The 24,283-nt window shown below is 37.3% G+C and overlaps 1 protein-coding gene across 1 annotated transcript in view; it reads right to left on the bottom strand.

Moving 5' to 3' along the window:
• Positions 1-24,283, bottom strand: part of LOC131786209 (DNA-dependent protein kinase catalytic subunit) — a 257,393-nt gene that overhangs the window by 203,749 nt on the left and 29,361 nt on the right. The window contains exons 14-23 of the mRNA XM_066170894.1: positions 23,766-23,861; positions 18,691-18,736; positions 16,747-16,832; positions 13,852-14,020; positions 13,582-13,631; positions 12,149-12,268; positions 11,806-11,943; positions 10,488-10,636; positions 9,745-9,828; positions 9,279-9,354 (exon numbers count right to left, since the gene is read on the bottom strand). Of these exons, the coding sequence (XP_066026991.1) occupies positions 9,279-9,354; positions 9,745-9,828; positions 10,488-10,636; positions 11,806-11,943; positions 12,149-12,268; positions 13,582-13,631; positions 13,852-14,020; positions 16,747-16,832; positions 18,691-18,736; positions 23,766-23,861 (1,014 nt within the window). The remainder of the gene's footprint in view (positions 1-9,278; positions 9,355-9,744; positions 9,829-10,487; positions 10,637-11,805; positions 11,944-12,148; positions 12,269-13,581; positions 13,632-13,851; positions 14,021-16,746; positions 16,833-18,690; positions 18,737-23,765; positions 23,862-24,283) is intronic.

Here is a 24,283-nt window from a genome sequence, read left to right as displayed (position 1 = left end):
CTCCAGATAAGCAAATAGCATGGGAAAAGATCAGCGAATCAAGAATCTTTGACATGAAATGGTACCAAGAAGCAGTTCCTTGGAAAGAAGAAAGACCGCTTCTAGTCAGCAATAGACCCCTGGCTGATCGACGACTACAGAAAAGTCAAAGTAAAAAGATAGCAGCTGCTTACCAACAAGTTATTAACAAGTATGTACAGAAAAACTAGATTCAACACATTATGCCCACTGAAGGAAAGGGGAAATCTGATGGGCTATAACTCCATTTCCAGTGATTCAACCTGACGCGACTACTACAAAGGTCAGGATCATGTTTGATGCCTCAGTAATGTACCAAGGAAAAAGTATTAACACAGAGACATTCCCAGGTTCCAAGTTACATCTTTGACACACTACCACCAGTCAGTTCTGCGGCCTGCGGATCGGCCTTACCATGGATTCCTACGGTGGGATCTTGATCCAAGTACACAGCCAGATACACGAGTCTCAGGGATTTGTATTTGGTGGATGCTGCTGTCCGTTTTGTGTTCAGAATGTTTGGCAGCAACACACACTACCACAGAGAGCAGTTTCCTTTGGCAGTGGAAGCAGTGCAAAATAAGTGTTATAGAGAGAATCTGATGCTGTCCATTAAGAGTATAGAAGAAGCTAAGGCAATATGGGAGAAAATTACTGAGCTTGAGGACCTAGCCAGATCAAATGTTGGAGAGTGGATTTCACATCAACCTACAGTGATCCAAGATATTCCAGAACAAGAGGATTCCTACAGCAATGAGAAAGATATGACAGTTCAAATGTTCATTCAAATGTTTGTATGTTTACGCCCTATACAAATTTGAGGACAGATCGATCAGTAGATGTTTGATCTCAGCAAAAACAAGATTGGCTCCACTTAAGGCACCAAGTATTTCCACTTAAAAATTATGGAAGCAGTTACCCAAACTAGTGTGCAAGGCTCGTGGAGTTTAACAAAACAAGGCAACTGACTAAGTTGCAAGCTGTAACATCTGTTCTTGGATTCATAATCAAGGTCTAAACTTTAAGCCTTCTCATTGAACATCAAGTAGGAGAGATACACAAAGACTCCAACCTCAATCAATGGGGTTATGTTCCTGGAAAGTTAAATTAAGCTGACTATGGTACACAAGGACTGACAGTTGAGGAGTTAATTGATAATGCACATTGGGTGTAAGTGCCAGCCTTCCTTAATCAAGAAATTGACAACTGGCCAGAGTTGAGGTTAACAGGATCTGTATAGACCCTCGAGGTGCTAAAAGCTGAAGTCCATGAACAAACAAATTGCTCCTAACAAGACATGCTAAACAGTTTCATGACCAGCAATCAAGAAGAAAATCAGAGCAGGCCAGACCCCACGAGTGTTTCCAAATGGTAAAGAACAAAGCTAGCAAACAAGCTCAAATTTGGAATTTCCATGGCATGAGTACAAAGTTGGGTTCACCGATTCAGAGGCACTTAATGGAAACTCATTGAATAGCATGCTATTTGAGAGCTAACAAGTAACGGATTGAAGAGAACAGAAAGTCAGATCATCAATGAAGCACATGACAAATTCCTGAAAAAACCAAGGCATTAGCCAGTGGCAAAAAGCTTCCAAAGAAGAATTTTATTCTCGCATTTACAGTAATGGTTATCTAATAGATAATTACTAAGGCAGCCACCGTTATGAGATATATTGCAGCCAGCTTCAGGCTACATCCTCAGCTGGCTGCAATATATCTCATAATGCTGACTGCCACAGTAATTATCTATTACAATTACTGACTCCTATTGTGCTCCCTCTGCATTATATTAGCAATTTCAGGTGCTTCCTTGTCATTTGCTGGTATGCAAACAATGAAATTAGCATGAATTCCCTTTTGGAGGTAGAAATTGCATAACACTTTTTTCCATCTTTGTGTGTGGTAATTTATGTATACAACCAACACACAATCACACTGTTCTTGAGTAAATGGCTCCCACAGCCTCAATATGATTAGAAACTACAATCAAGCCATTTAACCACGGTGCAGTCAATTTCTCTGGACCATATTTAACAGTACAAGGCCATGCCAAGGTTCGAGGTAAACGATGCCCGTGTTTGTTTCTGTGCCTCCAAACACCTTGTTGCTATGTAGAGATGGTATAAGTAAAAGTAAAGTCTTTATATGGGCCAGTGCTTAACTCCACTTTTCTTAGCATGAAGTGGCTAGGAGTATTGCCACTCCCCCCTGGATGTGATGCTAGTCCATTGCAGGGTTACCCCCAGCACATTTGCTGGTACCCATTTGTACACCTGGGTGAAGAGAGCACTGTGAGAGTAAAGTGTCCTGCCTAAGAACACAACACAATGACCCTGGCCGGGGCTTGAACCCAGACCACCTGATCCAGGGTGAAGCGCACTAACCATAAGGCCACTGTGCCTCCACAAAGATGGTATACTTGTTGGATACAGATGGCTTCCATAATGCCTTAACTCAAACTTTAACAAGACAAGGTTGGCCTCAAAATATGCTGAGTGACAATGGCACCAACTCCAATAGTGGATGCAATGAAATCAATCAGCAAGTGGAGCAACTTGACCAAGAAAAACTCAGAAAGGATGACATCTAACAAAGGCATTGACTGGCACTGGATGGAAGCTCCACATTTTGGAGGAGTGTTTGAACAAATGATCAGATCAGTGAAAGGGGCTGTAAACGCAATCCTAGGAAATGCAGATGTAAACAACAAAGAGTTACAGATGATCTTTACTGGCATGGAGAGGTTGATGAATTCCAGACCACCAACACCATTAAACAGTGATCCCAATGACTAACCTGCAATGACCCCTAATCATTTTCTCATAAGACACCTGGGTGGAGAACTGGATGTAGACACAACAATACACATACATAATGGAGAAAAATCCAGGAATTAGTTTGTCATGTTTGGAATCACTGGATGAAGGAATATCTAACAAGTATAAGTGTGAGGAAAAAGTAGCAGGAAAAGGAAATAAATGGAGAAGTTGTCTTGGTGATAAACCCAAAAATGCCAAGGAGACAATGGAAGATGGGGCAGATTGTAAATACTTAACCAGCAATGGATGTCTTTGTCCAAGTCAATGATGTTAAGACGACTGATAGAGCATATAGAAGACCAATTTCCCTGATTTCTCCATTGGAATTTCCAAATTAAAAGTGACTTTGACATTAAAATTCCTTCCAGAAAATCTGGGAGGAGGAAATATTGTTACCTTTTCTGCATTTATGGAATTGTTAAAAAACTTTGAAAGAACTCAATTTAGGTGTGCAATCACGCACTTTGTTCCATTTTCATTGTTCAATTTCAGGCATGCGCTCATTAGTTAATTCAAATGATGAAAATTTAAATGACGTAATATGCTTTTTCACGACCACAAAAACAAACCAAAATTTGGGATTTTTGAGTCTAACTGAACTTATATTGTTCTTTCAGCATTAAAAGGCGTTTTCTGGTTGTTTATAAAGATTTTGAGGGCTTTCAGGAAAACCATCAGATCAAAATTTGTTATGTTATAATTGAACCCACACAAAGAACACTATACTCCTTCACACCCAACTACTTAATTAAACAACATGTAATACTCTCACTAAGGAGTGACTCCTAGAGGCAGTACAGTAATTATCCACAATAAACTTACTTTAACACACTACAAACTCTACATTAGCTCATCACTGACACAATCTCACAGTTGTCGCCAAAGGTCCTTGAAATGCACAATTTTCCATTGTAGCTCTCTCTTGGTATAATTTTCTAAACAGTCAGTCACTGTCTTTCAACAAAACTACTATGTTCTAGAAAGTTCCATACTATGTCAGCATGCATGACTGAGCATCCTTGAAATTTAGAGCAAGTTGTTACCCATGACCCATTTGACATACAAAAATGTTTAATGTTAAATTAATGTATGCTCATTGAATATAGCCGCCACATTTGCTGCTTCCCAAAGAATTTTAATTTTACTCATATTTCAGTTACTTTTTCTATACACAAGGATCATATTTTGAACACAGTTCAAGCAACTGGATTGGACTGATCTTTCTTTCATTTTTGAAGACTACCTTCATTTGGGCTTCATCAATGACCAATTTCTTCCTGGTAGAAACATGGTTATGTTTGCTACTTATTGCAGTCCTTTCACCTTGCTATTTGTCAGGACGTTGAAAGAAATCCTGGCTCACTCGCTCATTGTTCTACTGGTTGCACCTACTCACCTCCTCGTGCTATTTCACCCACCAACAATCAATCAAGTCACGCCCAAATTGTTTTGTTCGAAGCCATTTGTATCAAACTTCATTATGTCTACTCAAAGCCCTTGGTATTCTTAAGTACCAAGGATATTGTGCTGGAAAGGCTGAACAAGCTAAGAAACAGCTGTTCATAATATTCTTCCAATTAATTCTTCATGTCGAGATTGTAGATCATTAAATATTCAACTTGTCACCTCTAATGGTGTCAACTTGACTGTTCTGAAGCCTCTGAGATCATTGCAGTCATCCAGTCTTCCTTCAAACAATCTTTGTTTTGCCCTTTGTAATGCTCATTTCATCGGGAACAAAGTTGAAACAGTCATTGACCATGCCATTGGCAATGACATCGGTCTCTGTATTTTTACAGAAACTTGGTTAAAGGATCTAGATTCTGTCTGCATTGCTGATCTTTCTTGTCATGGCTATTTCTTCAAGAGTTTCCCATGGCAAAAATCGATCTGGTGGTGGTGCAGGCATTTTATTCCACAACTCTTTTGATGCTTCACTTATGGATGGGAAAGAACATGATTCTTTTGAATTTTCGGATTGGATTCTGAAGACTACATCCACATTGTTGCTGTTTACTGCCCTCCCAGCTCCTCCATATCTGTATTTTTTGATGAGTTTTTGTCGTATCTCTTGTTATTGCTAGGGATTTTAACTTTCACATGGATTTGGTGCATAGCAATGATGCTATAAGATTCAACGAGTTGTTGGAAACAACATGTAACAGTGTCCACACATATCTTTGGGCATATTTTGGATCTCATCATCACTCGATCTACCAGTGACTTAATTTTGGGTCCCATTAACTCCCCTCTCGGACCATTTCTTTGTTGAGTGCTTTACCCACTTCCCAAGTCCATCAATCTCCATCAAGTCTGTGTCGTATCACAAGTTTAAGAGTATTGACATTGATGCGTTTAAATCGGACATCACTATGTCTGTACTTTGCAGTGACACACTGGAGTGACCTTGGCAATTTACCCAAGCAGTACTTCTCCATCAGAAATCCTTGATAGGCATCCTCCTATTAAGACAAAAACTCTTGCTACTTGTGTAAGGATCCCTTGGTTTAATGCTGATGTTCAACAGTTAAACTGTATTCATTGCAAGGCTGAGCGAAACCCTCTAAAAGAGGTCTTTCCTCAGATTGGCTTGCATATCAGAAAGTCTGTAATAAATATTCTGCTCTTCTCAAGACTACTAGAACTTCTTATCACTCAAATTTAATTGGTCAGTGTGCTTGTGACTCCAGGAAGTTACCTAAACTGGTTACATTCCTTTGTAAGGATCCTAGCGACGGTGATCTACTGCCTCACAATGATCCAGTTCCAGTTACAAATAAATTTGGGGAACTCCCTGTTGAAAAAGTTGAACTTGTCAAGGACTCCATCAATAATATCCAAGTTAATCCTCCTTGTTCTGACACTGCTGCTCCAGCTGTAAAACTTGACAGTTTTTCACCTCTATCAGTTGAAGATGTTAGTAATATAAACAGTACATCATATAATGCCTCATGCAGCCTGGTTCTGATCCCTAAATGGCTTGTGAAATCTTGCCTTGACATCCTTGCACCCTCTATTGCTCAGAAGGTCAAGTTGCCTACTTGCCACGCCTACATTCCCAGTGATTGGAAAACTGCAATTGTGAAAGCTCTGCTAGAGAAAAATGGCCTTGAGTTAACCTATAAAAATTTTCATCCCTTAAAGTAATCTACCATTAATCTCCAAGATTGTCAAAAAAGCAGTTCTTTCTCAATTGTTTAAGCACTGTGAAGGCAATGGTCCTCTGCTGAATTTACAATCAGGGTTCTGAAGATTTCACTCCACTGAAACTGCCTTGCTTAAGGTTCAAAGTGATACTGTTATGTCAATAGACCATTTGGAAATTATGCTGCTTTTGATACAATCCATCATCAGATTTCCTTAATATGCTTGAAAATGATTTTAGAATTATTGGCTCTGCCCATAGATGGTTTGCATCTTACCTATCTGGCCAAAAACAACATGTTCTCATTAGTGATCACACATCTGGTGACTTCCACTTAAACTGCAGTGTCCCACAAGGCAGCTGTATGGGACCTATATTATTTATATTATACATATCTTGACTATGTCATGTGATAGCTAACCATCTTCCCTCTGCTCATGGATATGCCAATGATACACAACTTTACCTGTCATTTAGACCAAATGGCAGATCTTCAGAAGACCACGCCATAGCTCCTGTAGAGGCCTGCATCTCAGATATCCATGCATAGTTGATTTATAACCGCCTGTTAATCAACTATTCAAACACTGAGTTCTTAGCTGTTGGTTACCGCCATAAATTATCAAAAATCGCAATTGATTCTATCACCATTGGTGATTCTACCATCCAGCCTCTCGACAGTGTTCAAAACTTGGGTTCCTGGTTTGACTCCGATAAGTCTATGTCCATTCACATTGGTAAGATCTGCAGCAAGGCTTTTCATGGCTTGTACAATTTGTTAGTCCTGAGTCCACAAGGACTCTTGTTTGTGTATTTGTGACTTCACACTTGGACTACTGTAACTCTCTTCTCTTTGGCATCCCCAAGTATCAGACAGATTGTCTTCAGAAGGTGTTTAATGCCACTGCTCAATTAATCTTTAGGATTCCAAAGTTTGATCACATTTCATCCACCTTATCTCATCTTCACTGCCTTCCTGTTACTTGTCACGTTTATTTTAAGTTATTACTCTTAGTTTATAAATCTCCTAGCAATTAAGGTCCACAATACATTCAAGAATATCTGCAGCCACACTCCATTTCTGGTTATCACCTACATTCCTGTGGCCAGGGCCTTCTTAAGATCCCAAGAACTAATTTTAAGACCTTTGGTGATCGTGCCTTTGCCTGTTCCAGGTCACTTCTGTGGAACAAACTGCTGCTTGAAATTCAAAACAGTTAGAGTGTATCCATTTCTAGGTCCAAGCTTAAGACACATCTGTTCAAGCTGGCTTACAATTTGTTTTAACATTTTTAATAGTTTTATCATTTTAATATTTTTCATATTTTTCATATTTTATTGTTTAATTGTTTTAATACTTTTATAGAATATCTTTTAAAGTGCTTGAGAATGTTTTTATAATTTTAGCACTATTATTATTGTATTACTTGTTTACAAACAAGCATCCATGCAGGCTGCATAATGCTTAAATTGTTCCTCACATGAAGTAAACTCCACAATGGTGCTCAATTGAACTGGCTTTGCATATGTGACCTCATACTCCAGCTTCTTGTTTCAATTTTTGTCATGCAAGAGTGACTTATGGCACAAGGTTCCAGGCAGTCTCAGCCTTACCTTCCTTGATACAATAAAACTTCAAAACCAATTTAGATTAATACAAACAGAATAGAATGAAACTGCACGAGACATCATCATTACATAGATGTTACATCTAATAATTTCTGCTCAAGATTCATTTCTTGAGAAAACTTGCCTACAAAAGGAATGACTCATATTGGAGCAATTTTCAGCTAAGAAAACGCTCAGCAGTAAATGGTTTGAACCAGAGGGTAACATGACTGACACTTCAACACCCTGAACAGAAGTCATCGTCAGAGTTAGTGAATAGTTGTTGTCAGTCAAATGTTCTAAGACTGGTTCATATAAACTGATTGGTCAGTTTTTCTATGATGTTATTCACTGTAACATTCAAGTACTGCAAGTTGGTTGTGATTGGTTGCTTTTGAGTTTTTTTAAGTTAAGTCATTCTGTTCAGTTTGTTTGTAATGTTTATGTTGTGAGTAAGTCATTTGTGTGGTGCCTGGTCTTAGTTATAGTTAGAAAGAAGACTTTTTGTTAAAAAATAGTCATCAAAAACTGTCTTCAGAGAATTATATTTTAAGGTTTCCTTTGCCATAAAATGTTCCAGGCATTATTTAAAGTTACCCTCTGTTTTCTTTTTGCTCTTTATTGTCTTTATTTTAATCTTTTGAGCAGGGACAGCCTCATTAGTTAAATAAGAGTTCAGTACCACCATTGTGTATTTTGTGTCAAAGGACAAAATATATACCAGCTACACAATAAAAATGTTCATACATGAAAGAGGATGTACATGTATCAACCAGAATTACCAAAATTGTACTACATGTGTTCACAGGGAGCTTCTGAACCAATCAAACTGCGAGACTAGATGTCACAGCCATGAACTTGTTAGATTATTTTGAAAAATTGTAGATGAAGTAAATGCAGGGAATTTTCTGTAATCTTCAAATCAAAAAAAATTTTGAATATACAAACTATGCACTTTGATTGCCTCAATGCATGTGGCCCAAGCATGTTATGCACACAACTTATATGCATAACTTCTTGTCATTCCAAACTCCCACTGCAAATGTTTACAGGCCTTGGCAGGGCGTGAAATTGCGCCTAATACAGGCGCCAATGCAACTAAATTTTTTACCTTGGCGACCAAATCTTGCAAATTAGTCACAAAATTGGCGACTAGAATGTTTCATCATAACCATGCCAAGAGATATAGTGAATTAAAAGATTTGCAAAGATAAATCCGCAGCAAACCTCCTCGTTGAGTTTGTTTCCAAAACGCAGCACATGCCTCTCGATCGATAACTAGACACCATCTTGAATTTAGGTGACCTTGAGCATTGAATATCATCCATCCTAGTGTCCACTTTGTAACACGTTAAAGATATTTTCCCTATCTTAATTTTGGAGGGTCTATCTAGAACGCTGACAGCATAAAAAAAGGTTTTGTTTGTCTTTGAAAATGGCGTCAAACTTTTTTTGAATTGGCTACCACCTTGAAGAATTTAGGAGCCAAGTGGCTATCAGAAAAAAAAATTAATTTCATGCCCTGCTTGGTAAAAACTCTACATTGATTCTGCCATGACATACAGAATGTAGATGCAAAGGAAAAATTCTTCAATCATAACATGACTTAAAACTCTTTTCAAAAAAGAAAAAGCTCAGGTTTCAACAAAATAAGATCAGCTAAGTTAAGAAAATATAGGACCTTGCCTTGAAGAAAGACAATTTTTCACACATCTTCATGCAAACTTCCAACAACTTGTAGAATCCACTGACTACAGGGAACCTAAAGAACAAAAAACAACAGAAAATTAAATAAAAAGCATGCATACATGTAACTTCAACAATTTCTTGAAGTTATGACACAGTTGCCTGCTCCCAACTGAGTTGAATATGAATGGCTACTGATTAAAAAGAAAAAAAAAAGTGTTTCTCTTCACTGTATAGGTTATTACAAGTTGGTAGGACTCTAGAATCCAAATTTTGTTTTTCTTGTCTTATTAACTTGATTCATAATTTAACCAAAAATATTAAAATAACTAATGTGGATCAACAGAGTGTTTCTATTCTATACAATACAATTATGACAAGACTAGATACAAAAGCAACTGGCACACAAACATATAAATAGTACAAGTAACAACACAACAAAGCAGATCCTAACCACTGAACCCACCTTGAAGACATGATAATGATGTCTCTGCAAAACATGTTTATCCATCTTTCAAATAGTGCAACACAATAGTTGGGAAGAACACACCTTAAAAATCAAGACATTATTGGAATCATATAAATAGGGATCAAAAATTGTTGGAAACTTAGTGTTCTAGCTGATTACATGTATGTACAGTAACATCACATCACTTCCTTTTCCATCCCAAAACTCAATGTTTTCCTATACTCTAACAGTAACAATAGAAATGTCAAATCAAAGCATTATTTCAATGATAGTTGTACTGATCCATTTATATAGCCCATTCTCCATACAAATATGCTCTAATGTGCTTTACAACAATTTGTGGGGGTCTTTGGCCAGTCTGCATAGATGCACAGTTTTAGAATTTTTTAAGGGAATTTTTGCAGGTGCCCTGGATTTGGGACTTTTTGGACACAAGGCCAGATCCTATAACTAGGAGCTATGTTCCCCATGTTCTTTAATTTCCCCTGCCACTGGTACAGAGAAGATGTAGGAGACAGGGTCTAGGGTTTTTAGTCCTCATCCAAAAGGACTAGAATGTCTCACCATTGGCAGATGTCATAACAAAAGCAGCACTTTGTCTTCAGCTATTTACAACCCTATGTGTTGGTCCAGTCTGGGGCTCCAACCCTTGACCTCCTCCATGGCAGTTCAGCAAAAGAGCTAGCAACATAATTCATTAAAAAATCTACTTATTCTGAAGTTTGCCCTGGACCCTTCACCTGCAGAACTCTATCAGACTAATGAATATCATGAAGTCCTTGGGCACTTTAGGTTGGAGTCCTGCCACTGGGTCAGACAGAGACACTTCTTTGTCCTCTGTAGCAGGTGCAGGAGCATCACTGGCAGAACTCCTATCAAGAACATCTCCCTTATGAAATGAACAAAGAACAAGTGTTAAAAGAAAATAAGGTAACATAATTAAGATATTCTATTTTTAATTTACAATGCATTACAAGGTCCAAGCTAAGGTAAAATGATCAAAATTTAAACTGCCATTTGAATTGTTTTTCTTGTTCTGTCCCTTAGATTTTTTATTGACTTCCTTCCTTGCTTCCTCTACTGCACCATTACTATACCATAAACTACTTTAACACAATTGAGATTGAAGTCAGATCATTCTCTTAAGAATGAGCACTGATTTGCTTTAAAAGAAAAAAAACATAAGTAAGACATCTACTGATGAACTATATCAATATAAGCTTCAGGTTTTACCACAATGCAAGTTACAAATTCACATATTGAATATTTGTGATTATGGTTTTTATTTGATCCCTTAAAGGGGTTACTCCAAACCTTCATAGAGCTATTTCTTTTCAATCAAAATAAAGATAATTACCTTAACTCTCATTTTCCAAAATTATAAGTTATGCACTGGTTATTGAGAAAAACATATTTACCACTGCAGAAAAGTTAATAGACTTTTCATGTGTCATAATCATCCAAAGGGCACTTTTCTTGGCCAACAATAAAGAAGTAACTTTCTAATGATGAAACATAACTACTTAAAACAAGCTGGACAAAACAAGAGGGTAACTGCAGAAAACATAATGGAGAACTGTCACTTTCCTGAAAAGTGCCTTCCTGCACATTGTGAAATTCAGGGGTTTTGCAAAATTATTGGCTAGAGGCTCACAGAGTGAGCCAGATTTGACTAAACTTCATGAAAATATGCAGAAAACATTAACTGAACAATGCATGAAGAGGAAAACTTTGTTGCCTTTTTTCCAGATCTAACAAACAACGTTAGAACAGGAAAAAAAATCATAATTTTATTGAACTCTGTATTTAATGACTGTTCCACCAATATATAAACTGTGGTGGTTTCCTAGCTTAGACACAGTGGGTGCAAAGATTATTTCCCCAATGGCACCACAAAGATTTGGAGTAACTTTTAAAAAAGAAGATTTGCATTTGGAATTTCTCCATTTAACAAGTGCACTTTTTCAGAGTGAATCAGATAGTTATGAGTAATTTTTGACAGTTCAATAACACTACTGCAAGCTTGTGCGGTCTATTTCCCTGTCAAAAAAGCTTCACCTCTTGTGCTGAAGATGCCTTGCTAGAAGACAAATCCAGTTTATGAATAATACGAAGGATCCCTTTAATCATTTCATCATACAATAGTCCATGAATGACTTCATATTCCTCAACTTGCTTTACAATCAGGCTTTTGTCCTAAACAAGTCAACAGCATCTTAATTTCAGTATATCAACATAAAAGTCATGTTTGTACAGACAGTCCACAGGGACTTTGGAAGTACAAGCAAAACCAAAAAATTCTATAGAATCACCATATGACTGTACTGGATTAATTCAGTGTTTGCTGACTGGCAATTGTTTTAAAACAGTGACAAAAAAAATTATTGATTTTCTAGCATACCTTTAACTTATCCATGTCAAGGAGATATTCCCACAACTCTAGGTAATCTTTGAGAGATGTCTTAGGAGTTGACCCTTCATATGCCTCTCTTTCTTCTGTTATTGCATTTTCTTCACTCACCTTTAAATAAATCAAGGGTGTATTCACCTATGTTAGATACAATATGTACAGTGTCAACCCAGACACTTCCCTCAGTCAGGTGAGAGCATTGTCAAAATTGGTACCTTTCCTTCCCTCTTCTAAGTTCCCTCTCAAATACACTACCAAAATAAGAATAAGGCAACCCACTCCTCAGGAAGTTTCCCAGTTTCCAAGCATTAAGATACAAAGTGGTTTGGAATCAAGTAAATTTGATACCAACTGAATTCAATTTGATACAGAAAGTCATTTCAGTCCATACAACTTCATGCATTTCGATAAACTAGTGAACAAGAAATGGATGTTTGGATATCTGGATGATAAATAAAAACTGAACTCAGGAAGCACCAAAAAGTGCATGCAATAATTGCATGAGAGTAGTCACATAGTCCACGCTTTAGATTGAACTTGGTCAAATTATATTCATCATCATCATCTTTTATTTGCCTTATTTACACAATACAAAGAATTTATTTACAACAGTTATGGCTAGAAGGCAAGGAGACCCAGGAGGCCACCGAGCCACCTCACATATTGACGTATTGTTGAGACTTGCTCTGGTGATTTTAAATGAACATTCAATAGGAATAATCAAGCAAGTCTGACATTGCACTTACATGTACACCTTTCTTATCTCTCTCTTGATTCATGCATGCTAATGTGTTCTCCACTTCAGAGATGCAATATCGTAAACTCCTTTTATTAGACTGGTGAACAGTTGAAACCCTTCAAATTTATCCCTCAACAGTTTGAATCAAAATGACTGAGACTGTGTTGAAACAACTTTCTATGTGTATCAAGTCAAACTTTATTGATGAATCAAATTGACTTCAGTTACTATCCAATCAATTTGAACTGAAATGCCTTTCTATCCAAAAGGACCCTCCCTTCAAACTCTTGTCCTCAAAAAGTAGGGATATAATCCACTAGCCCTGCATCAGCACATAGCAAGGCATACATTAAGTTCCTTTTCTACTCTAGTTATCTATTTCTCTGTGTGCTTTCAAAGTTCTTTTACATGCACTCTTTGTGAGAAACTACCATGGTTCTCAGACAAATGATGGAAAAGATTGCATAACATCCATTAACCTTGTAGGTAGCTTAAAGTTTTCATTTTGCAAACATTTTTTCCAAACATTCAGTACCAGACTAAAGCTGCCTAGCAGATGATCAATTGAAGAAATTGAACCATTTTTACTTGTATGCAAAGTGATATAACAACTTGTTATACCACCACTGGCTATATGTTGTATCATCCAGAATAAAATAACTTATCATTTACACTTCTGACAAACCTCGTCCAGAATAACTGGATGTGAACAAGTTCTGATGAGACCTTGGTAAACTGTAGAAAGTGAAAAGTAAAGAGTCATCTTTGAATGAGAGGTGATCAATACAGTGTACATTTGAATCACACATGAGTGAAAAATTATTTTGCTGATGATCACTTAATGTGTGAAACTCAAGATACCACCCTCCATCTGAGCATAGAGCACTTAAGGATAAGTGAAACAACCTAAACACAGTACGTTTAATCACTTCTGTGCATATTCTCATACACATACCTATTTCTGAAAGAAAACTCCTGAGAACTGCACCTTTGGATGAGAGGTGGAAAAGCACCCTTACAAAGGCCTTACAGCAAAGAAATTTTCCTCTTGTATTCAATATTGCAAACTTGTCGAACAAAACTCCAACTAGTCTTTCCATGGAGGCAAGGATGGAGTCAGAGATCTGATCATAGAATGTGAAAAGTACCAAGTAAGAGTACCATAAACATCCATGTTCAGCATGTAGGAAACTGAAGAATCTTATAGGTGTAACCTTGCAATTGACCCAATAGGTTCAAATACAGACCTCCCTTTTTTATTATTCATAAGTGTAAATGACCAAGCAACATCTCTAGTAGTTAGGTGCTTTGATGTAATATATCAAACACGAGGAAGAGTGTTTCATCAGATATCTAAACACCAAGAAGTGGTTGAAAAAATGACACACAGCTGAGTTTTTTTAACCAACTTCAGGGTGTTTGGATATCAGATGAAGCACCCTTTCAAATGTTTGATATAGCTTCTCAAACCAATGGTAATTCTTGGAGAAAATCAAAGCAAAAGTTCACCAAATTTTATGATAATTAAGATCACATATCCAAACCTCTTTCAAGGTTGTAATTTCCTTTGTTTTCTCAGCATGAATTATTAATGAGTTTGAGAACCAATTCTAACAAATTGTTTCAAGACATATGTATGTTGATTGGCAATTAGCACCCTTTTTTATTGAGTGTCATAAAACTAAAGCCAAAATAAACACAACAGTCAATCAAAACATAGGAAAATATCATATGGAGCAATGCAATGGGAACTAAAAAAAGAAAAAAACGAGAAAATTGTCTGAAGTAGGGGTAAAAGTAGTTGGTTATGAGTTACAGTTTCTTGTTGGCTGAGAAACTGGCAAAGGTTTCTTGACCAATTACAGAGCAAAGTAAACAAAAACCAAGGCAATGCCAAGTTCATAAAACAGTACTTTGAAAGTTTCTCTATCTCAGACCCTGTGATTACAAAGGGAGATTTTAGACTGCTTGTTGATGTAGCAGAAAAGTGCCTTCTATTTGGGGAACAATTGATCCATTTGTTCTTCAGAGATTGAAGCTTGGTTGATACATTTTACAACCACAGGAAAACTACCCAATTGAGGAAGTCATTTTATGCATGGTTTGTGATAACTTAATCGCAAAAAGTGAATTCCCAACACAAATGTAGGACATGTAACTGTTATAATCATGGATTACCAGTCATTTCGTAACCATGTATACTTTTAATCCATCCTAAATTAGCCTACTTTGCAACCTACATGTAATGTTTATATTGCTCATGTGTCAAAAATTAAGAAATCATAGAACTAAATTGAGTACCAATCTTTTGTTTTCTATCAAAATGTAAACCTACAGATATACTATACTCAATCACAAGTGGTAATAGCATACTGGTTTCTGTCAGTCTCACTGATGTAGGAGGTGTAGCAGTCAGAGCAGTTGATCTTATAAACTGCTTCCTGTCTCTTCCTCAGTTTGTCTTGGTCTTTAATGTTAGTTAGTAACTGACGCAGTGTGGTAATGGGTTTGTGAACGACATGGATATTGAATGGTTATAGGAAGAGTGAGATGTTCTCAGATATGCCCTTTATGTGCGGTATAGTTGCTGTAGTCATAGAAGTTGCGTTGTCACTAGCTTCAGTAGCAGTAGTGAGTCAGTGAGTGTTTCATCAGATGAAGTCTGTTATAGTCAAGGTACTTCTCACTGGATTAGCTGTCTGTTGTGTTGCATAATAGTTGCACTCATCATGTGAGAGTCCTAATAGTTGTGGCTTTATGTGAGGTCAGGTTGTAGGATGACTTGTCTAGTAATCTGTTGGTATGTGTCGGTTTCCTGTAAACTGTTGTCCACAGTGAGTTGTCGTCACGGCTTAGCAGGAAGTCTAGAAAGCTAGTTTAGCACTTTCTTTGACCTCTCTGGTAAACTGTGTCAGTGTTTTGTCTGTTTAGGTGGTGGTGGAATGCCTCAATTTCTTCATGTTGTACAGTGGTGAATTTTTCATCAATGTAGTGTAACCAAAGCAGTATTAACCATTTGTAGTGTTTACAAGGGCACTCTCTTCAATGTTCTGCATCACAATTTCTGTTACAACAACAGAAACTGGAGACCCCATAGCTGTGCCATGTAACCATTTGTAGTGTTTACCATTGTACTGAGGTAAGTTGACATAAGGCAAAGGGTTTAGTAAGTCCTAATGTCCTCTATGGCAGCAGTAGAGGGTCTGTAGATTGTTGAATTGCAGTCTCAGTACATTGTAGTGCCAGTTGAAGTGGAATACTGTAAAACGTGCTTTCACATCAAATGACATAGTTTGTAGTCATCAGGGATCTGTAGAGTCTTGGTGGCATTGAATGACGTCCTTTGTGGATTTGCAGTTTATGTCTGGATTTGTTGGTGAGTAGTTGTTAGTATTGTTGTCAGGTACTTGGACGGGTGGTATGTGGGGGAAACACAGAAGAAGAAACAATAGGTCGCATCAGGAAACCGGGTTTGGGTAGTTTCAGCAGACCATAAAGTTTCAGTGGCTGTGGTCAACTGTCCAGAAACATTGAAGAAAGCACCCTTAAATATATGTATGTTGGGCGGGGAAGAAATCAATCAGTGGTTTGGGTACCAAATGGACCAGCATTTGGGTATGAAATGGGCTTTACTTTGGTTTGAATGAAATGCATTTGAGTACCAAACAAGTGAGTACAAAACAACCATGGGTACAGAAGGACCAATAATTGATCAGGTTGTGTAATCGAAGATTTAAGGCTGCACCTTCAACCCTTCAAAATTGAAAAATGTTGGGTGAGAAAATTTATAGTTATCTACATATACAGTCTCATACTTAAGAAAGAAATTCAATGGGTAAGTTTAACAAACCTCATCCAGCTCTTCACTGATGGATGACAAAGCTTCTAAAAAGGTGGGAAGGTGCGAAACTCTGTCTTCAAATAGGACCACCTTGGCTAAGCAGTTAGGGAAAAACACTGCATTAAACACACGGTCACATCACGTCCTATAAAGTCTCATAATATCTTATCAAGTGAAAACCTTGAGCCTATGTAATCTCTGCTGCTATTGGAATAAAGGGGGTAAGTTTCTAAAGAAACGGTGGTGCTGCATCGTGGGAGAGTGTAACAGGTAATTTAGTGTAACCAACTAGGTTGAAAACGTAAATTGGCCACTGGAAAGAGTAAAAAAGCTTGTGTTTTGAGCATTGGCCCTTCGGCCAAGGCTATGATGAAGGGGCAAGGCTCGACAGTCAGCTTTTTATTCTTTATGGTGACCAATTTACATTTTCAACCTAGTGGAAACACTAAATTATCTGCTGCCTTGAATTACGGTGAGGTGGACTGTTTATGAGGGAAATATTTGATGCACAATTCCGGCCCATATGAGACTGTTGAAGCTATGTACAATCACATCTTCTGACTGGCTGGTCCAAGAGTTTCATCCTATGTAAATGGACGCATACTGTATTTCTATTTTCCCAGAGGACCTGTTACTTGATTTCCGGGACAGGCATAGGTCAGAAGCTATTGTCAAGCACTGCACCACCCACATAGGTTTGGGTTCTTTAGAAAATGGAAAAACTTATTCAGCCCCAACAAGCTCCAAGAAAGTAAAAGCTACCAGCCCTAAGAATTGATATCATGCATAGAAAGAGGATGTATAAGGTGTCAGGAATATGAGAAGCAATTTGAGAACAAATGTCCAACAATGTAGGTAGCCCATCAAAAACAATTTCATAAGCATTTCAGTGTAGATTGTGAAACGATCTAAATGTGAACTGTCCAGAACTCAAGATTTTTAAACTTGGGTAAGCCCCAAGGGTGAGCCTGCCTACACGGTGTATTTATCAAGCTTTCTTTTTCAAAAGTGAAGTCAAAGATAATATTGCTTCATCTGTGCATTAACCATGATCAAACATGGGCACAAAACATTGCACCTAGTAATGCTGCAAATTAGTGATTCTTGGCTTCAATCTCTCCTATCAAAGGCTACCACGGATAATTGCCAAATGCACAAAATGTGACTACAAAAGCACGTCCTACACTTGACTACATTGGAACTAGGCAATTCAGATTGTGCAAGTCAGTGAAAAAAAGTCTGAACTTGTCAGTTTGCCGTTTGAAACACTAACAATCTTAGCACAACCCATCATGCCTGCACCACATTTCATTTAGCAGGCAACAGGACCGTTATCTAAACTGTGCCTTTCAGACCTGCAGGGGTTTAAAAACAGCCAGCAACCCCCGAGTCCCACCCAGCTACGGGTTAGGTCGCAGGTTACTGTGGTCAAAATAATTACCTTTTGGCCTTATTGAACTTTTCACAGTCAGCTACTTTAGCAGAGTCTGACACCTACCTCTCAAAAACATTTTGAAACCCTTCAACCCCCCCTGAATCCTACCATGGCTTTATAAAAAAACTCCAAGAGGTTTAACTATATTCCAGCAGCATGATTCAAGTGGAAATGGTCACCCTCCATCCCCTTCCTTACAACCGTCAAGCTCTCGCGAATGTCCCCTTTCCTAACCCGAGGCAATTACTTTCATTGTCAACAAGATACTATTTAAAACTTCAGGGACCCCACAGGCATGAAAACTTACTACAGAATAGTATCAAAAGCCTTGAAAATGCATCATTATCTAGTGTAAAGCTCGTTGCACTAAGAGGTTGGAGTGTATGTACATTTGTACAGTCCACAGGCATGAGCTCAAACAGCAAGCAAAGAATAGAAAACAATTGTTGAGGAACACTTGCTACATTTGCTTCTCACCCGGAATACAACTGCTCACCTCTCTCCTGCATAATCTCCACAATTCATAAACCTCAAATCATCTGCTTGCATGAACAACTTGCACGGCTGCCAAGGGACAAGACATTTGATTCAGATTCTCCTCCCTTAATTCACTGCTCAGAGGCATATTACTTGTAGACTTAATAGTCACTAGACATGAATTTAAATTCTAAAATATGTTCTATTAAACTCCCTGCAACAACAGAATGTGGACATTCCAATTACAAACTAATCAATTAAAAAATGTTAGTAGGAACCCTTAGATTTGTGTAAGAACACTGTACTTAAAGGACTTATATGATAATTATTTTATTAGTGAAGCAATTACTAAGCAAAAACTACAGTGCTCTTGGCAATTTCCTGTCTTCTAAACCCAATAATAAGCAAGTGGAAAATATACTTGGTTTTCAGGTAGGTCCAAACCCCCCCCCCCCCCTTTCCAACAAAACTAACAAAAATAATTTTAGATTTAGCCAAGCCTAAACAAGCAGAAGCTCCAGTTAGTTTATTTTCCACCCCTTCACATTATTAAAAATCCTTAGCACTAACTGTTGAAGAGTATATTCCAAGGGGATTTGGGGACAGTCCATGTCGGGAGGGGAGGAATTGATGGGGTCCATAAAGCAAGGAATGTGGTTCTCGCAACTTGCAAGGCAACAGACACACTGCTAGTTGAAGGAATTCTAAAGCAGCTGAAGACCTTTGTTAATGTTCTTCATTGTTTTGGACTGGACTTTTGAGGTATAAGGCACTTGTTTTGTTTTGCAAATGTAGTGTATGATGTCCGTATCATTTGAAATGCTATTCTAGGGCACGTGAATGACCACATCCACTTGGGAAAATGAGCCAAAATTGAAAGAAACGATGGTAAAAAACTTCCCGATGAGGTATCACTGGGCAATTGAAAGGGTATACACATGAGGACACTGAGTTAATGAAACACTATGCCAGACACAATTTGTATGGGCCGACTCTCAGATCGTCTCTTGATGTCACCAGGTATGACTGCTTACTCCACTAATTTTTCCCAAACATGTCACCCGCCACTGATAAGTGAAGAACAAATTAAAAATTAAAACGTCACTTTCAAGGTGTGTGTAAACCTGTTAACTTTGAAACTTGCTTCTCTTTGAAAATTTGCATTCCCTCAATGTCCTCTGGCTGATGGATTTTGGAGTTTTCTGTCATTTAATTCCAGTAACCTCTGCTCTACCTGCACATAATTCACCGTCTTTAAACAACCATCCATGATCTTGGAAAGTCTAGCTAATGAAATTCAAAATTTGTCCAGCATCTGTTTATTGTGACAAGATAGACCTAGAATGACAAAACCTGATTGATGAAGAGAGACTGAAGATTTGATCATGAATCCTTTTTTGTACAAACCGAGAAATAATCCCTCATTTGTACACCACAGAAGTTAATTCCAAACCATCAAGCAAGTTTTCTCTTTAGTGTTAAAGTTGAATGGATGTTGTTATAGGCCACCTTAAAGAGATTGTAAAGTTTTGGATGGTATTCTTTCATGTTGGGAAATAAATACCAGCATGGTACATAAATACCTCCAGGTAAATAAATTTCCTAGAGGGTGGAGTTGTGCCAACGTCAACAATAAAAAAACAAACACCCTAATTTTATTGATCTGGGAAAAGTATTCATTTGACCCATTCACTAAGACTTTCTTCAGTTCACTTTGGAAAAACAATTTAAACATAAAAGTTGTTGAGAAGGCTTAAGTATTTTGTTTAAAAGTTGCCAACTCATGTAACCAACTCAGGGCATACATTGAATGAAAGGTTTCTCTTCCATTTTTCCACTAGTGCTGTAGCAAGATGGCCAAAGCTTTGTGACATATCTCAATCCACCCATTTTGAAATGAAATATTTGTGGCATATATGCCATGTCTGACATATTCCTGTTCCAAATAAGCTAACAGGATTAAGGAGGGTGTAGGGAATAGGCTTGGTTGTTTGTTTCATTCAATGCTTTTTGCTTCAGTTACTAACTTTTTTGATGATGGTGGGCTGTCAGGGCAAGGGACTTTAACAGGCCAGCAGATTTAGGGAAATTTTCATGTATCATTGTGAAAAGCCATACTTGTGATGGGTAAAACCCATTCTTATTCTGACAAAATAGTTTTAGGAAAGATGCACTATGTTATGACACAAATGTGATGAATAGACTGTGCAAAAGACTTGAATTTGACTGTACTTTTATAGCCAATACCCCCTATGACACATAATAAAATGTTAATAGGGTCATAGGAAAAATTACTGTCATCCATCTGCAAGATTTCATGTGATTAAAATACGGTTCAAAAGACCTGTTGATAACTGAAACCTGTACTTTAGGACTGCCTGTGAACTTCAAAAACTTGATGTGCACTTCAAAAGCGAAACAGATAAATTTTCTATTCAGCAATTTAGGTTATGCAGATAATATTGAATCCAAAATTTTTCGGGAACAAAGAAAATCAAGACATTTTTACAACTTAAAGTATAAAATTTGGACACTAGAAAAGTAGAGATGCTAAGGTGTGAGCTCGGTGAAGAATTAAGAAAGATGTTTTCGTCGTTGTCATGAACGTGGGACAAAGAAAAATTCTGAGTCCCTTGAGAATCGAACATCAGAGCTTCGGATTTTTCACAAATCGTTCAAGCTACAAACTTGAATTAAAATAATTTCCTCTTGTTGACAAAGCTTTAGCTCTGAGTTTTGTTGCTTCGCAATTTGACTAGAAATTGTAAAATACTCTGCATTACTGTCAACTACATCCACACCAATATGATTTCAAAACCAGTTGCAAGTTGTTTCCTTGCACGGCTTCACATCTTCTGGCAAAGTTTGTTATGAGAGGTGCCTTAACACTTTTAAGGTGTGACAGTGTCTAATGGGCCACTACCAGTGCATTGCTGCTAACTTTGGACATTGCACCACCACCAGATTAGACAGAAGTAAGCTAATACCAGATAAATGAAATAGGCAATAACAGACTGTAACATCATGGCAGAGGTATAAATCAATGTGCACAAACTTAGAACACTAAATGAAAGAAAACTCCTCACACAAATTTTGATAATGGCTTTCATCACCATTCTGAATACAGATTAACAATGCACCACTTCCATAGATTTGATCCAGTTAGGCACATTATAAACTAATTCAGATAAAACAGTTCAAGTAGTTGCTGGAACAACAAGCATCACAATCATCATGCTCATCCACATGGAAATTTAAAGACACCAGCATCAAGTAAATGCTAGGATCCCCATCCTCAGGTATTGCCTAGTTTCAACAGCAGCCATGAAACAGACTTCAAGTTCAATGATGCGCCATTAACCAGAAGGGTCTTTGTGACATTTTATTTGTGCCTACTAACAGGAATACCTGATCCCTTGTTAACCACAGCACAATTAGATGTAATCATATTGATTTACCATATTAAATTCTGGCATCCAGCCCCAGCTCCCTCTAAATGTTGTAACCAATCAACACATTGAGAAATACCACAATTGCTTGCTCAAATACATAACTACAGTCAAAGAGCATGTATGCAAATTGATCTGAGTTCTTGAACTACAATTTCCTTCTTTCATGGTATTAAATCCAGGTTCAGAGGTCCTGGAGACATCAGAAAAAAACCTAGTATCATGGCCTGGACTATGGAGTGATTTATAGCTGTATATCAGTCTATGTTTAGTTTTCTTAGAAGTCACAAGGTATGATTTGAGGAAGCCATTGATCACAAGGTTTGAATTTGCCACCTAGCCTCATCATAAGAATCCATCCATCATAATTTGTTTAAAACCATACCCTGTTGAAGCAAGGACTTTATAGTTTGAATAGGTCCGTGTCCTATGAGAATTTAATTAGCAGTTCAACAAGCACACAAATGTAGGAGATAAGCATACAACATTCACTCCACCAAGACACTAGTCCTAGTCCTTTCATCCTAAAAGATACTTTAATAGGCCACAGTCAGCAATAAATTGTGCAAACAAGGGATAGTCTGGGTTTGTTGTAAATCATTTACTATATTGTTTAAGTCTGGCATTAACATCTTAAAAAGGTGAAAATCAATTTTTCTGTGGCAACATGACCAAATCTGCCCTAACACTGGCTCTGCACTGAGCTTAATTATCAGTCATTAAACACATTGGGTGTGTTTTGTTTAGCAGATGTTATAATGTTATTACAAATTCTTAAACCAGCAGAGCTAGTAGTGTTCCATTCTTCTAAATACTCAGCAAGTTTAACTACAGCTATCTGCAATAGATCATAATCATTAAACTTTAAAAATTACAACAACCAGTACACAGATATCTAATGTATGTATATCAAGTGACCCTTGAATGCAAATGCCATTAATGGACCTCTATGATTCATCAAAATGAAACCATTTGAAGACAAAATTGTTACTTAAATTTATAATACAAATGCAACAAATATAAAAGGAACCATATTGACCTTAAACATCACATCACTAACAAATACATTCTGTACTTTGTTTCATCTTCAATATCATGTTATGTAGTTGTAAACATGGTTTCTTTCTTATCTTCTCTTACTCCTTTCAATCAGAAATACTGAGTAAAACTTTAGTATTTAAGTCCCTCGCATCTTCACAGTATCCAGTGGTGACAGTCTTGTATTAAGTAGCTCATTTCATATGGCATGATTCTTCACAAATTAACTCATGTACTTCACTCATACAGTATTGAGCCAAAGAAATGCAAATGTAAATTCATTTTGTACAGTATGCAGACCAAACTGTTTCAAACACCCTTAGCATATTTCACCATGAGCTCACTAAAAACAGAGCCCAAATTTTTATTTGGCTTGAGCATGTTTAACACAGTGCACATGTTCACTTACCACTAAAAGACCTTCCCTGAATAAGCTCTCACAACCTTTTACAACCATGTCCTGACTTAGCTTGTTCTTAGCATGCACTCAGTCTAACAAATTTCATTATAAGCCGTGCATGGCAAATTGTCACAGAACTAAACCCAAATATTAAATTCATCCTCCTAAGGAAACCCACATAAAAATCTATATAAATATAAAATAACTCCTGAATCAATATTTAAAATACCTTAGAGAGGTAACCATAACCTCTTACAGCAATTGCCATCTGCCTCGTATCACTTGACACAGAATCAAGTATTCCACGAAAAGTCTTGATGAAATACTACAAGAAAAGAAAGGCATCTCGTCTATACTAACACTATAAATGCACTTTATCTCCATTTGGAAAAGTGCAGTGTTCATTTCATTGGTCTGTATCATAACCTTACTTGTCTGAAAAGCCTGATAACAACAACTACTGGTAAGAAGTGGGATTCACATGACAAAAAAAAAATATGGCCAGCCCTAAAAACAAAATTAGACTCATGTAAATAACAAAAAATGAAATTTACATGTATCTTACTATTTGGAAGCAGTACTTATTTTCATGGAAGTACAGATAGAAAATATATTGACAATTACTAATAACATTGTATAATTATGTCCAAAGTCAGGTAAGATTAAAGGTTTACTGGTATTGCTCACTTTTGGTAATAGGTTTGAACAAGTGAGCTCATCATTTTCCTTGTTCAAAAGGGTAAGTTA

This window comes from Pocillopora verrucosa, chromosome 8 (assembly GCF_036669915.1).
Source record: "Pocillopora verrucosa isolate sample1 chromosome 8, ASM3666991v2, whole genome shotgun sequence".
Taxonomy (NCBI): Eukaryota; Metazoa; Cnidaria; class Anthozoa; order Scleractinia; family Pocilloporidae; genus Pocillopora; species Pocillopora verrucosa.
This window is presented reverse-complemented; position numbering and strand designations above follow the sequence as displayed.